Genomic DNA, 12,719 nt, shown 5'->3' with positions numbered 1-12,719 from the left:
GAGGTTATTTCACTGTAAAAAGAAACAGTACTTGTTCTTTCAGCACATGCCTCATACTTCATCATGTGGGTTTCCAGAGTCAGCTGAAGCACAGATTGCAAGTAGAACGCTTTATGTTTTTCAGTCCTGTTTTCCTTGTCATTTTGACTTAATTTCTTTTGTTGTGCTATTTAATTTATCTTTTTTATTTCCATTAAGCCCGATAAGTGCCATAAAACAGGTACAGGTCAGCAATAGGTTTTATTAAGTCTTTGTTATAAATACCTGAAGTAAATTAATACTTAAATTTTCCCCTCTCTATCTATAATGTTAAGAATAAATCTTTCAACAGTGTTGAAACATTGCCTTTTTAGTACTCAAAGAGCATTTTACATGGTACCCATGAGCTACTAGTAGTGCACTTCATATGGTAACTTGCGTTACTTAAAACGGGAAACACTTGAAGTATCAGTTAGCTTCCTGTATTTCTTAGTAACAAGATCTGGTATCTTCATGAGCCATAGTACATAGTTACTTGAAACCAGTTTTTATCTAATTTCTTTGTATTGACAATAAGGAAGGAGGAAGAAAAATATTTTTAAAACATAAGCAATAAAATAATATTTGGTCCAACACCACCACTGATCTGCAAAGTGCTGTGTGTGTTTCTGTTCCTGAACAGCTTTGCGTTGAAATTTAATCTGAATGTATAGTTTATTGAATTAATGGGATAAAAAATTTACCTTTCTTAACATGTGTAAAGCAAAATTGTTTTTCTCTACTCTTAAGAGTAATATCATTTTTTGCTTGGAAATTTTAAGCCTAGTTGTAATACTTCTCTTACTTTTCTGTCACTTACTTTTATTGCTTTATGGAATATCTATTGCTAGCCTTTATATGAGATAGGACTTTTATAGTCAGTATATTTATGGCTCTTATAAGCAGCTCCAATAAACATTTCCAATAACACTAATGAAGTAAAATCAAACCTACAAACTATATTAACATGTTAGATCTACGTGTTACATTTTGTCGTCTCAGTTTGCATCTGCTAGGAAGGCTTAGCTCAGCTAAGTGTTCTGTTCCATCATCCCAAAAATATTTACTTCTTTTTTTGTTAGCTTTTCTTCCACATCATGCAATGTAAAAGATGTATTGCGTGGACCTTCATATTTCATTTTTTTCTGCTCCAAGTGCTAATGATTGTACCAACAGTGCTTCACAAGAAACAGCTGATTCCTCATCAGTCAGAGTGCCAGCCAGTGAAGCTTTGGACAGTTTATTAAGTCTCTTCAATAATAGGTGTCTCCTGATACTGGCAAAAGTTTATTGCCTCAGTTTTGTATCATCCTTCTTTACATCTTAGAAATGTGCTGAAAACCAGTCTCTAGTTTCTCCTTGACTTGAATGCTATGCAAGAGGTATCACAGTCTTCCCGAAACATCTTTGTTTTAGTGTATTTTCAAAATAATGCATCAATGTTACTGTTTCTTTTAGTACAGAATTTTCAAAAAATAAAAGTTTCAGTCACAATATAAAAAGCTGGATGCTGGTGGGATCACCAGGTGAAGGTCAGTGGTAACATGCTTGTACATGCCCAATATACAGTCATTGTCTCACATCATAAATCCAGGCAGCAGAGTTGTTCTTCTTTGACTGTCATTAAACAGTTTAATCTCTAGATGTGCTGTTTGCATGTAATTAACATTACAAAAGTATGAATGCAAGCATTATTTCCAAAGGAAATTTCAGTGGAGATTTTAATAGTGCATATATGAATGAGAAGATTGAAATAAATATAAGTTACAAACACCAGATGCACAAAGACTTGATTAAAAGAAAATTGTCTACATGAGCAGCTTTATTTATTGTTAATGTAACAATAGCAGTATATTCTGTAGATTTCAAATCCACAACTGGACTCAAAGTCTATGTTAATTTAAAATTTAAACTAATGTTAAAACAATTGATAAGATGTTTGGATAATAGGAAAATTCCTCCCTGCAAAGGGTTGTCCAGCTCTGGAACAAGCTTCCCAGGGCAGTAGTGGAGGGATTTAGAAGATATGTAGAAGTGGCAGTTAGGGACATGATTTAGTGGTGGGCTTGGTAGTGCTTGTGCATTGGTTGGACTCAATGATATTAGAGTTCTTTCCCAACCTAAACAATTCTGTGATTCTACGTCTTGAGTAACTTTATCTAATGTACACTAAGAGACAGGATTTTTGGCAGAAATCGTAAAATCTACAAGTTATCATGGACTACATGAACAATAAATTTATGTAACCATTTCATTTCCAGCAGTCCGATCAGTCATCTTACTGACCCTGCTTCTCTCAGCTGTGACTCCTTATCCCAAAATATGGAGAAATTTGAATTTACCAGAGCCTCAGGTTGTGTGGTCAGACAAAAAACCTGTATTTTGAAAGGGAAGTTTTCTGGCAGAAGAAAGCCATGATTCAGTTAGCAATACAGTTGTAACTGGCTTGTGCATCAGCTTTGGATTGAACCTGAACTAGAGGAAAGATGGAAATAGGCATGTAGCTGAGGCCTTCAATAGCTCACTAGTGTCATTAATTCGTGATCTTTGGGAAGCTGAAAGTACAGACAGTAACAGGAAATTGCAGAGCAGATACAGCATCTCATGAAAGCTATTGTTTTCATGCCTTGCATCTGTCTGGGTTCTCTGAAAGCTTGTAAAGTTAAGAGTTTTGCTGTCATGAGCGGCAGAGAATAAGAAGGAAGTCCTGTGCTATCGAGATCTTCTCGACTGGAAGGAATCCGTTCTCCCTGGAAATGAGAGTCCCTTTCCCCTTGCCCCTGGCAGTGATGTAAGGTGCTATAGAATAACCTCCATGTCTTAGTCACACCCAGTCTGGCTACTGCAAAAATTAACTTTGTCCTGGCAGTAACCATGATATATAATACCAACATTTTACTTAGAGATTTCCTGTTAGTTGAGTTGGTTAGTTAAAGGGGTGTTTCAATTTAAGCTGTTATTTTTTTTTTCTATGGTATCTCATTTCTAGGTTAAAAGTACTGACTGGTCCAGAGGCACTTGGTATATACTTCAAGGATTAGTGGAAGAGGACTTACTTCATGATGTAGTCATGGAACTTGCTGCAGGCCAAAAGTACCATACACCTCCTGTGCAACTTCTTCATTCTCTTCTAGAATATGTCCTATTGGTGAGAGATGAAGACTAAAGTATTACTAAAAATAAAAGCAATAAAAGGAAGTATTATTATCTTTGCTTCTGACATTGTATTTAGTAGTTTTTAGTAATGCGTTCACCCTTCTCTTTGTGTTCATCAGTGTGCTTGTGGAAAAAAAAGGATTTAAAAAAGGGTTTTTCAGATCAGTATTTATTTGCAAGCCAAATGAATGTAGTGCTCTAAATATTGTGAAGGACTTGGCCACAAATGTTTTTTGTTAATTTTAGAAACAGCACTATGCTAGTATGCCATGGATAGAGAGATCAATTGAGAAGAAGGTTTGCTCTAAACAGTGGTGCATTCAACTGGAATATCACACTAGAGCAAGTTCTCCTTTTTCTCTTCCTTTTTTTTTTTAAGCTATGAGTTTTTCTCCTTGGAGTTGTGCATTAAATTGCATGTTTACTTCAGTGATTAAGTTTGGTCACTTGGGATTGTAAAGATTAAAGAAAATAAATAAACGCTTAGTGTTTGTAGATCTTTGGCTGGTCTGAAGCCAATAGTATTTTCTCATTTTATTACAGGGGAATGCCAGTGCAATGTTTTTTGCCAAACTCTGTCATGTGTTGTACCTTGTTCTTCAACATGAACCTCCCTGGAAGTCCCAATCTATGTTAAAGTATTATTTGGATCTTCTTCAGTGTCCTATCTGTAAGAAAGGCACATGGTCGTTGATAGAGATGCTTGTAAGGTAAGATGGGTTAATGAGGTGCTGAATGCAATAATTATGTTACTCCAAACTCTGGGACAGCAGAGGAGAGTTTGCATTCTATTGCATCAAAGTCCTGTTTTCAATAGAACAAGTTACCTGTACATGAAAGTCTAGAATTTTAACAGATTTGGACATTTCACTTTATATTTCAAAACGTGTCAGCTCACAGGTAAATGGAATTTTTTGACAGAAAAATAAGTATATTTTCTTAGCCTTACTCCTTTTTAAAAAATTATTTCTTATGCTCGTCACAGATTATAGTAATCTGTGTACTCGTGCTGTTGTTGTGTGTATATGTATAGATAAACACAAACACACATATATCTGCAGTTACAAGGCTTATCTTGCCAAACATGAGTTTTCTGTTGTATTTTGATTTTAATCATAACAATCTTTTTGAGGAAGTCTGATTATAGCTTATCTACATACACAAGACCTTATGTAGGAACTCTTTGAGTAGTTAGTCTCTGCTTTATCTTGAGAACTCATTTTTTGTAATTTGCATCAACAGAGATTAATTCTTCTCCTCATTTGGAAAAGAAACTACACCTCTTATTGCTGTCATAAAACCTTAAGTAACATTTAAATACTTGGATACAACTGTGATTACAGATATGTGAATGTGTATGATTGTAAGCATGTCTTGAAGGGCATGAAAGAGAATTTGTCTTTTAGATTAAGTATTTTGTCTTTTAGTACTTCCGGCAGAATGTGAATACTGAGAAGTTGTATACCTGGTTCTAATACTCAGAATTCTAGCCAAAAAGTGTGTTTGCATGTTACTTCAGAATTATCTCCATCATGTTTGATAATCTATAGTCCTGTCAAATAGTATGTGTGAACTGTTATCTGAACTAAATTTTGTGGGGTGTTACAATGTTTATAAAATATTACAAAATTATCTTGTATTTAAAGGATTTTCAAGAAGTTCTGTTTAATATAGTAATTGTACAATATCTTAAGCAGAGACGGAAAAATGAAATACAAATTATTTAGTTTACACTATAATACAAAATCTTAATCTGGAACAAAAACTCAGTCACAAACGTTGATTTTTTTTTTCTTTTGAAAAAAGATTTAAAACCAGAAAATTAGTCTTTAAGATGTTGACTATTGATGGGGAGCAAGCTATTTCCTTGTCAAAACAGACAAAATTCAAAGCTGACTTTTTTGCTGATAGATTATCTATTATTTCTGTCATACAAATGGATTTTTCATTTTTTATTTTTCAGGTCTTGCCTTTATTGCAAAACAATTTGTCATACAGTCCCAGTTTCTCTCCCAGGGAGAGAAGATGAACTGAGGATAGTTCATAAAACATTATTGAAGTTTTTCTTTGATTTAGTAAAAGGCGAAGTAGAGTTTCTGACAAAAAGGTGGGGTTTATAGAATAATGCATGCATTTCTCTATTTACAGTAGCCTGTATCCTGATTTTTGTATATCCCTGATAAGATACTGCTCTACAGAGATGGCAGTTTGGCAATTCCATTTATATTTCTCCGTTCTTAGTTTGTTTATTGTTAATTTATAGGTTTTTTCCTAATGATTGGTTTTCCCAGACTGTTATTTCACTGTATTACAAGTTTCAATAAGCATTTAATTTTGCTCATGAAGTGATATTTTTAGATTTGCAGTACTTCACTATTCATTCTTTAAGGTGGACAAACAGCATTTTGAACATACTGATTTATATGTTGGGGGGTTTCTTTTGATTCAAATAACTGTTATCTCCCTATTATCTTAGGGAGACAATTTCCTTGGTTTATGAAGTATGAAAGAAGTCTTGGGTTTGCTTTGCCTTTATATAGTAAAGGTGGCCTTTACTTTATGTAAATAGTAGCACAGTATTAAAATTCCCCAGGTCTAACAGTAATAGTCATCATTATTGTACTTACTCTTCATCAGAAATTGTGTCTGATCTTTCCATACTTAAAAATTGCCAAATCTGTGTGTATTTTGAATGAAGACAAGGTTCCTGTCTGGTAACTTTAATAATCAAAGTGGCATAAAGCTGTAGGTTTTTTCACTTTTTTTTACAGTTTGGTTGAAGGAATGAATTCACAGCATCAACAAGTCTTGCCACAGACAGTTCTTCAGAAGACATTCTTGCTTGAAAGCGGAACCGCAGTGCTTTTTACCAAACACATAAATATTCTAGCAGATTGGGTCATACTTTCCCATAGAGAATTGAACAGAAGAAATGATGTGAGTGTGAATTTTATACTTTAAAATAATGAAGACTGACATATTTTTTTAAAGGCGTCCCTTTGTTCATTCTTTTGTGAGGAATTATATCTAAGTATCACAGCTGCTTGTTATAGCTGCCTTTTGTTGTGAAGCATGCTGGTTTTTGCTCCACTAAAGGAAATGAATTGATCCATAAGATTCTTACATAGATATGTAGAGAAGAAACGAGTCATGAGTAGCTTGTTGGCTACATTCAGATGTTCACATGCCCTTACCAGCAGGTATTACTGTAGTTATTAGGGACACCAGCTTAACACATTCTCTCAAACAATATGGTGTAGCAAAAGAAGTGATTATCTTATTTTACAGTGATAGGATTCAGGAAATGTTTGAAAGAGAAACCTAACAAAACTAATACTTTTTTTGTTGTTTGCTGTAGATATGCATTATTTTACTGTAATAATATGCCCTGGTTTTCTTTCCAAGTCTTTCAGTTTCATTATCTTTCCTAGGATTTTCCATAAAAATTGAATTGAAGGCAACTTAATTGCTATTCTGTGACCTGCTGACCAGCAGGACATTGACCTGAAAGATACTAAGTGTCCTCTATACCACCTATTTCTTTTCTGAAGCAAGAGGCCTTGTAAAACATCTTTGACTTCTAGATTCTCACATAAAATAAAACCTAACTGCTGTCTCTGCATTCTCTTTCAAATTATTGTGAAAGCACAGAATAAATAGGTACTCCATTCACTTTTTCCATACAGTAACAGAACAATAGAAAATCAAGTGTTTCAGGGGGAAAAAAAGCACTTTCAATACAATACCTAGTAGTTATCCATTATGCTATGAAAGCAAAAAGATTAAACATAATGAGAGGTTCACTCATCTTACCTAGCCAGACCTCCTACCTTTTTTGAGGGCTATCAAAGCAAGACATTGTGAAACAGTGCTGCTTTTTATCCTCGGTCAAGATATTTAAAAAGTGCCTAAAATTAGGCTTCTATACCCATATTTATATTTAAGCAACCAATCTTTTCAAAGGTACTAAGCAGCAAGCAGGCTTACATGCAGTTGGTGTCAGTAGCCATTCTGTTTCTTTGGAAAACGACACTGCTTTCATATTTTTCCTGATGTTGAATCCGCAGTTTAAGTGTAGGTACCATTTAGTTTTTTTCTGCTATGCCTTCTTTTGACAAGTTCCAGCACTGTAAGCCATGCCTTTCTCATAAACCTTCCTTTGCATAGGCAGAATAATCACTTTTGTCCAACTGTACTACATATATGAAAAATAAACTTAACCTCCCCACACAAAGTAAACCACAGAGATCTGCCTCTTGTTTAGATTCTCTTTGCTTTATTATAATTTATATCAGAACTGTTGTTTCAGCACAAACCTTAGATTCCTGTTGCTTTCTCACTTCGGTCTTACACACTGTAGTGCAAAATATCCTACAGATAGGAATTCTAGCCTTAAAAAGCAGCCTGTTGCCTCAAAATATCTGTAGTGTTTTATGTTATTTCTAACAGCTTTCTTCTTCATATTTATCTATTGTACTTTCTTTCCCATTGCATTTTTGGCAAAAATAAACTCTAAACTAAAATACCGTATTTTTACAATCCAACTCATTCATTCCTTCATTCACTCTCAATCTTTTTATACTAAAACTTTATGTTTTTCCATATTTTCAGAGACATTCGAAAATTCCATTACACAGTTTAAAAGGTCATTCAGAAAATCAAAAGAGCAAAACCTCCCTAGCTGTGCAGACAAATCTGTGTTTCCTTCCTTTTTCTATCATTTTAGAGATACGTAAATAAATACACAGTACTTCCATGTCATTACACATAGCATATAGGGTGCAAAATTGTCTTTCCTGTCTTCAGTTTGAGGGTGTGAGTAGTCATTGTTACCATTTTTGTTTTTTAAAAGCTGTTTGCTTAAGAGGTAACACCTTGACAAGAAACATGAAGGGCCATTCAGAAACCTAAATGAAAGAAATTATTTTGGGTGTTGTTACTGTCTGAATGTGGTTTGTAGCACATTGTAAAGGGGTGACCATATTTCCCAGTGCACCTGAGTGTGTTAGCTTGTGGGAAGAAACAAACATGCCATTTGTGATATACCAAACTTCTGTACAGTTCTTCAGTGAAAATATCTATAAGTGGAAACAGATGAACAATATAACTAAATTATTTCTTGGGACATATATAATATTTTTAACTGTTAAAAGTGGGCTGTTACTAATATTTTTAGCTTTTTAGAATCAGATTTTGTCTCTTTGTGATTCAAAGAGATTGCAACAAATGAGCGCTACAGTGCAGGGAAAATCTCTGTGTATGTTTCTTCTCTTCTAGTGCTGAGTTGCAAAATTATGTTTTATGTATGTGTGTAAACACACCATGTAAAAAGAGCAGTTCAAAAAAAGAGAAAAACAAAGCATGAAGTTGAGTGCATTTGTTTGCTGGAGTTAGAATTTGCTGTCTCTTAGAAGTAGAAGAATAAAAATAGTGACAGGAAATTGGATGTCCTCACTGATCACTGGGTTAATCTGTTGAGACAACTTGGTAGAATAAAATTGATACACTATTTTTGTAGTTTAAAATGCACTGCCAAAGAACATAGAAGATTTCCTGTTACTTGAGCTCTTCAAATCAATTTTGAATATAATTCTGAAACAAATTAACATTTATTATTTTTTATATTATTTAAACAGGTTTGATGCAGGAACTCCTGGTCAAAGTTCCTTGAATCAAATTTCTTAATTCAGTTTTAGAATTTACCAGGGAATGTGTATGTTGCTTATAACACTTCTAGGAGCATTGAGCTATTGCATGGCTTTTCACAATGTCACAGATGGTATCAGAAATGCTTTTCATCCCTGAAAATACTGGTCGGGATTTTTTAAAAAAAGCTGTCTTACATAGCCTGACAAAGAGGTGACAAAGGCATTCATTCAGGTTTTTAGTTGCGTAGTATAAATTTGTGTGCTGTAGAACCAAATGTCTTTCTGGTCTGTCACTTGCAGTAGCTTTTTTGGAAGTATGATTTAGGCATTTGTGGAGTACTACATTTACAGCACATTAAAAAAGAACTCTAAAGAGAAGTTCTAAAATAACTCAGTAATTCAAAGTTTAAAAGTTTACATTAATTTTCCTATAAGAATTTTTATGTGTACTAAAACACACTGTGAAACTTCTGCCGCCGTAGCACTGTATTTGACTTGACAAAGCACTAAATGGAACAGCAATGTAGGAATTGCATTTGCTAAACTAACAGATATCAGTTGTAGTGATGTGACCTTTGTATGCTAACACAGTCAATAGCTTCTTCCCACTTCCATGCTTTTCTTAGTGAGATAGCTTTTATTCTCAACAATAAGAACAAGGAAGAGAATTTCGAATAGAGGTTTCATTGTGTCTTACTTAATTAGCTGTACATGGTGTAGTGGGTGGATCCCGCTGGCAGGTAAGTCTCCACCCTGCAGTGGGTTGAGGGGGAGAATCAAAGACAGAAATCTAAAAATGTATGACATTACATAAGACAGTTTAATAAGTGAAACAAATATGCACCCACAAGCAAAGCAAAATAAGGATTCCATTCAGTGCTTCCCATCAGCAGGCAGATGTTCAGCCACTTGCTGGAAAGCAGGGCTTCATAAAACATAGCAGTTACTCGGCAAGGCAAACACCATCACTTCAGACATCCTCCCTTCCTCCTTTACACAACTTTTATTGCTGAGCACAATGTTTAGAAAGCCTTTGGTCATTTGGGTCATCCATCTTGGCTGAGGCCCCTCCCAGCTTCTTCTTGTAGGAGCAGAGTGGGGGAAAAAGAGGTCTTGGCACTGTCATACATGGTAGCAAATTCCAAGTTTAATGGAAATGCTTGGGGTTTTTTCCTTTTTAATACTGCATGTGTTTTTATTACTGTGTTTGTATTGTTTTGTAGTTGAAATTGAAAATATTTTTTAAATGTTAACATTTAAGTATTTTTAGAACATGTGATCCTTTCAGGAAGTTAGATCAATTTCCCTCTCTGTCATTTGTAGCATCGAATCATTTATTTAAAATGTTGAGGAGAAGTTCTTGGTTTATCCTACCATTCTTCTACCAAAATGTCAACTAAGCCTGCAGTAGTTGTCAGTATCTGGTTTGTCTTGTCAGCATGCAGAGATACTTGGCTGGGCAAATGTAGATGCAACTAGAGTACCAGCTGCATTTAATATGCACTATATAGCTGACTATGAAAAATTATTAATACTCGCAGTATTAAAAGTCATTATTTCGGTCTGCTGCTTCAATGTCTGCTTTCACTCCCACCGTTTTTCTTGAAAGTATTTCATAAAGGAATTAATTAAGCTTGTGATTTAGAAACAAGAAAGAGAATGTAAATATTTGTGCTTTACATCTGTATCTACCTCAGATTACATCTATATGTCCTTGATCCTGTCTCTTAACTTTTGTTAAAATTGTGCTTATTTGCTGTGTTTGTGAAATTTATTTCCGGCAAAGAACTATTGGTAAAATTAAATTATTCACCCACTATTTTGCTTTGGGGTCCAGTGATAAGAGGTATGCATACTTAAGGGAAATTTAAATGCATTTCAGATATTTTAAATTGTTCTTCAGTTTCTGTTCCTGAATCCTCAGAAGATAGGGAAGGTAATGTACCTTTTTAAATATTTAAACTTTAGTTGAAAAATTATACTTTCAGGTTCTTGACATGCCATATCTATGTTCTCAAGGGTTTTTTAATTATGAGATTTCACAGTTCATCTATAATAAAGTATTATGACATAATAAAGGAAGAGGCAAACCAAATCAAGTAGAGCTTAAGAGAGTAAGAGGAAGTAGGCCTGGAGGCAATCTTGGAGATGACATTCGTAACAGATTTTGTCTGGCTAGTTCTTAAAAATCTTCATTGATGGAGATTATGCTTCCACTCCACACCATGTTTATTTGTAGTTGTGTTTGTTCCTTTTCTTTTGAGTGACAAGTAACTGTTAACTGTAGGGACAGTATTTGTGTAGGTTTTTGACAAATTATAATGTTTTTATTATCAAACTCATCTATGTCACAGTCTCTGTTGTTCATACGTATGTCTGTTTGATTTACTGACGTTCAAACTGGTTTTGGTGCTTTTCAGGTCCTAGGGAATCCTAGTAAATTATTTTAAACCATCTTTGAGCATATTTTGTTCTCAAAGGCATATCAGACAAACCATTGATGGTGGTGTGTACACATTCAGCTCGGTTTGTCTCTTGCCCAAAATTGTCTGGTTTCAAGTACTCCTTGTCTTTCACAAGATGCCATGTATCAGCTGGTGCTCTAGTGTAACAGTAGTGATTCTCTGGTAGAGCCCTAGGTCAAATGAATTTCATGTATTCCTACTGTGGTGCCTGTGTTCTTCCAAGTTGCGCTTTCAGAACATCTGGTTGTACATGTGGTCAGAGGAGTAATTTTATAAAGTATTTCTATATGGCTCAGACAGGTATTCCGTAGACAGATCTGACTTTGCAGGATAACTCAGACACTAGAAACACTGCTTTACCTGACCAGTATTGATTAAGTTTTCACATGGCTGAATAAATGCATTCATCTGTCTCATGGTGGTGTCTGGATAGCATGCTAAATTCCTGTGTATTGTCTTGATGCCTCCTGAAGAAAATACACTTCAGCCTGCTTTATTTGCACATGACCATTTTCACAGGATCTCTGAGTAAGATGAGTTGGAAGGGGCCCATAAGGATCTTTTGTGTGGGTGTGTGCCTGTTCAGGAAATGGTGAGGCTAATATTCGAAAGTATGGGGTTTTTTCTAAATTTGCAGCTGCTCTTCTCTTTGGAATTTTTGGTAGCTGGAGAAAGTTTCCTTTTGCAAAGTGACTGCTAAAGTTTTTTCTGTGCAGGAAACTAACACTTTGCATCCTTTTTCCTTTTGGCACAGACATACATAATCACAAAAAGAGCTTTAATTTCATGATGAAATCTTCAGAAAAAGGCAATCCTAATAGAGCAGGGAGAAAAAGATCCCTCTAATTGCCAAATTAAACACAAGGTTTACTGGAATAAGTGCAGTACTTGCAACCTCATGGTTAAACCTAATTTAAAAAGAAATCACATTACAATTGTTCTTGTAAGCTTTGATACCGTTTTTTGTATAGTTTTAGATGATGTTTTCATAGAACCTGTTTTTCTCCAGTGCCAAATCTGAATTGATATGACATCAGTGACAGTAATTTTGTTGATCTGGCTGCAGCAGTTAGCTTTTGAGCAGAAGAAGAAAGGCCGATGAAGGAGTAACATGGCAGCAGAATGGGCTTTCATCTAAAGAAGTTCTCTATGTTATTTCTGGTACATGATCAGTGTGAATTTGTTGTATAACACATCTATAGAGACCCATGTTTTTTTCCATTTAGGCTTTCAGAAGTGAAGTTGCTGGTCTAATAAATGCCATTCTTGGAACTGTAGTGGAATATTGGATCATCTCAGGTTTGCTTATGGACAGAAATATGTTTCATCAAGTACCTGATGATTTGGCACACTACCTTGCCATTTCTTGTGACGGTGAGTGTTTGCAAGGCTTCTCAAGAGTCTTCTAATCTGATACACTAAGTCCTAATTA

General features: G+C 34.9%; 1 protein-coding gene across 6 annotated transcripts in view; it reads left to right on the top strand.

The window, feature by feature from the left end:
- Window positions 1–12,719, top strand: part of SLF1 (SMC5-SMC6 complex localization factor 1) — a 34,658-nt gene that overhangs the window by 11,054 nt on the left and 10,885 nt on the right. For all 6 annotated transcript variants that reach the window (XM_039567670.1, XM_010393044.3, XM_010393046.3 and 3 more), the window contains 5 exons: window positions 3,008–3,166; window positions 3,718–3,884; window positions 5,138–5,281; window positions 5,946–6,111; window positions 12,514–12,661. In XM_039567670.1, coding sequence (XP_039423604.1) covers window positions 3,008–3,166; window positions 3,718–3,884; window positions 5,138–5,281; window positions 5,946–6,111; window positions 12,514–12,661 — 784 coding nt within the window. The remainder of the gene's footprint in view (window positions 1–3,007; window positions 3,167–3,717; window positions 3,885–5,137; window positions 5,282–5,945; window positions 6,112–12,513; window positions 12,662–12,719) is intronic.

Source organism: Corvus cornix, chromosome Z (genome assembly GCF_000738735.6).
Source record: "Corvus cornix cornix isolate S_Up_H32 chromosome Z, ASM73873v5, whole genome shotgun sequence".
In the NCBI taxonomy this organism is placed as follows: domain Eukaryota; kingdom Metazoa; phylum Chordata; class Aves; order Passeriformes; family Corvidae; genus Corvus; species Corvus cornix.
This window is presented reverse-complemented; position numbering and strand designations above follow the sequence as displayed.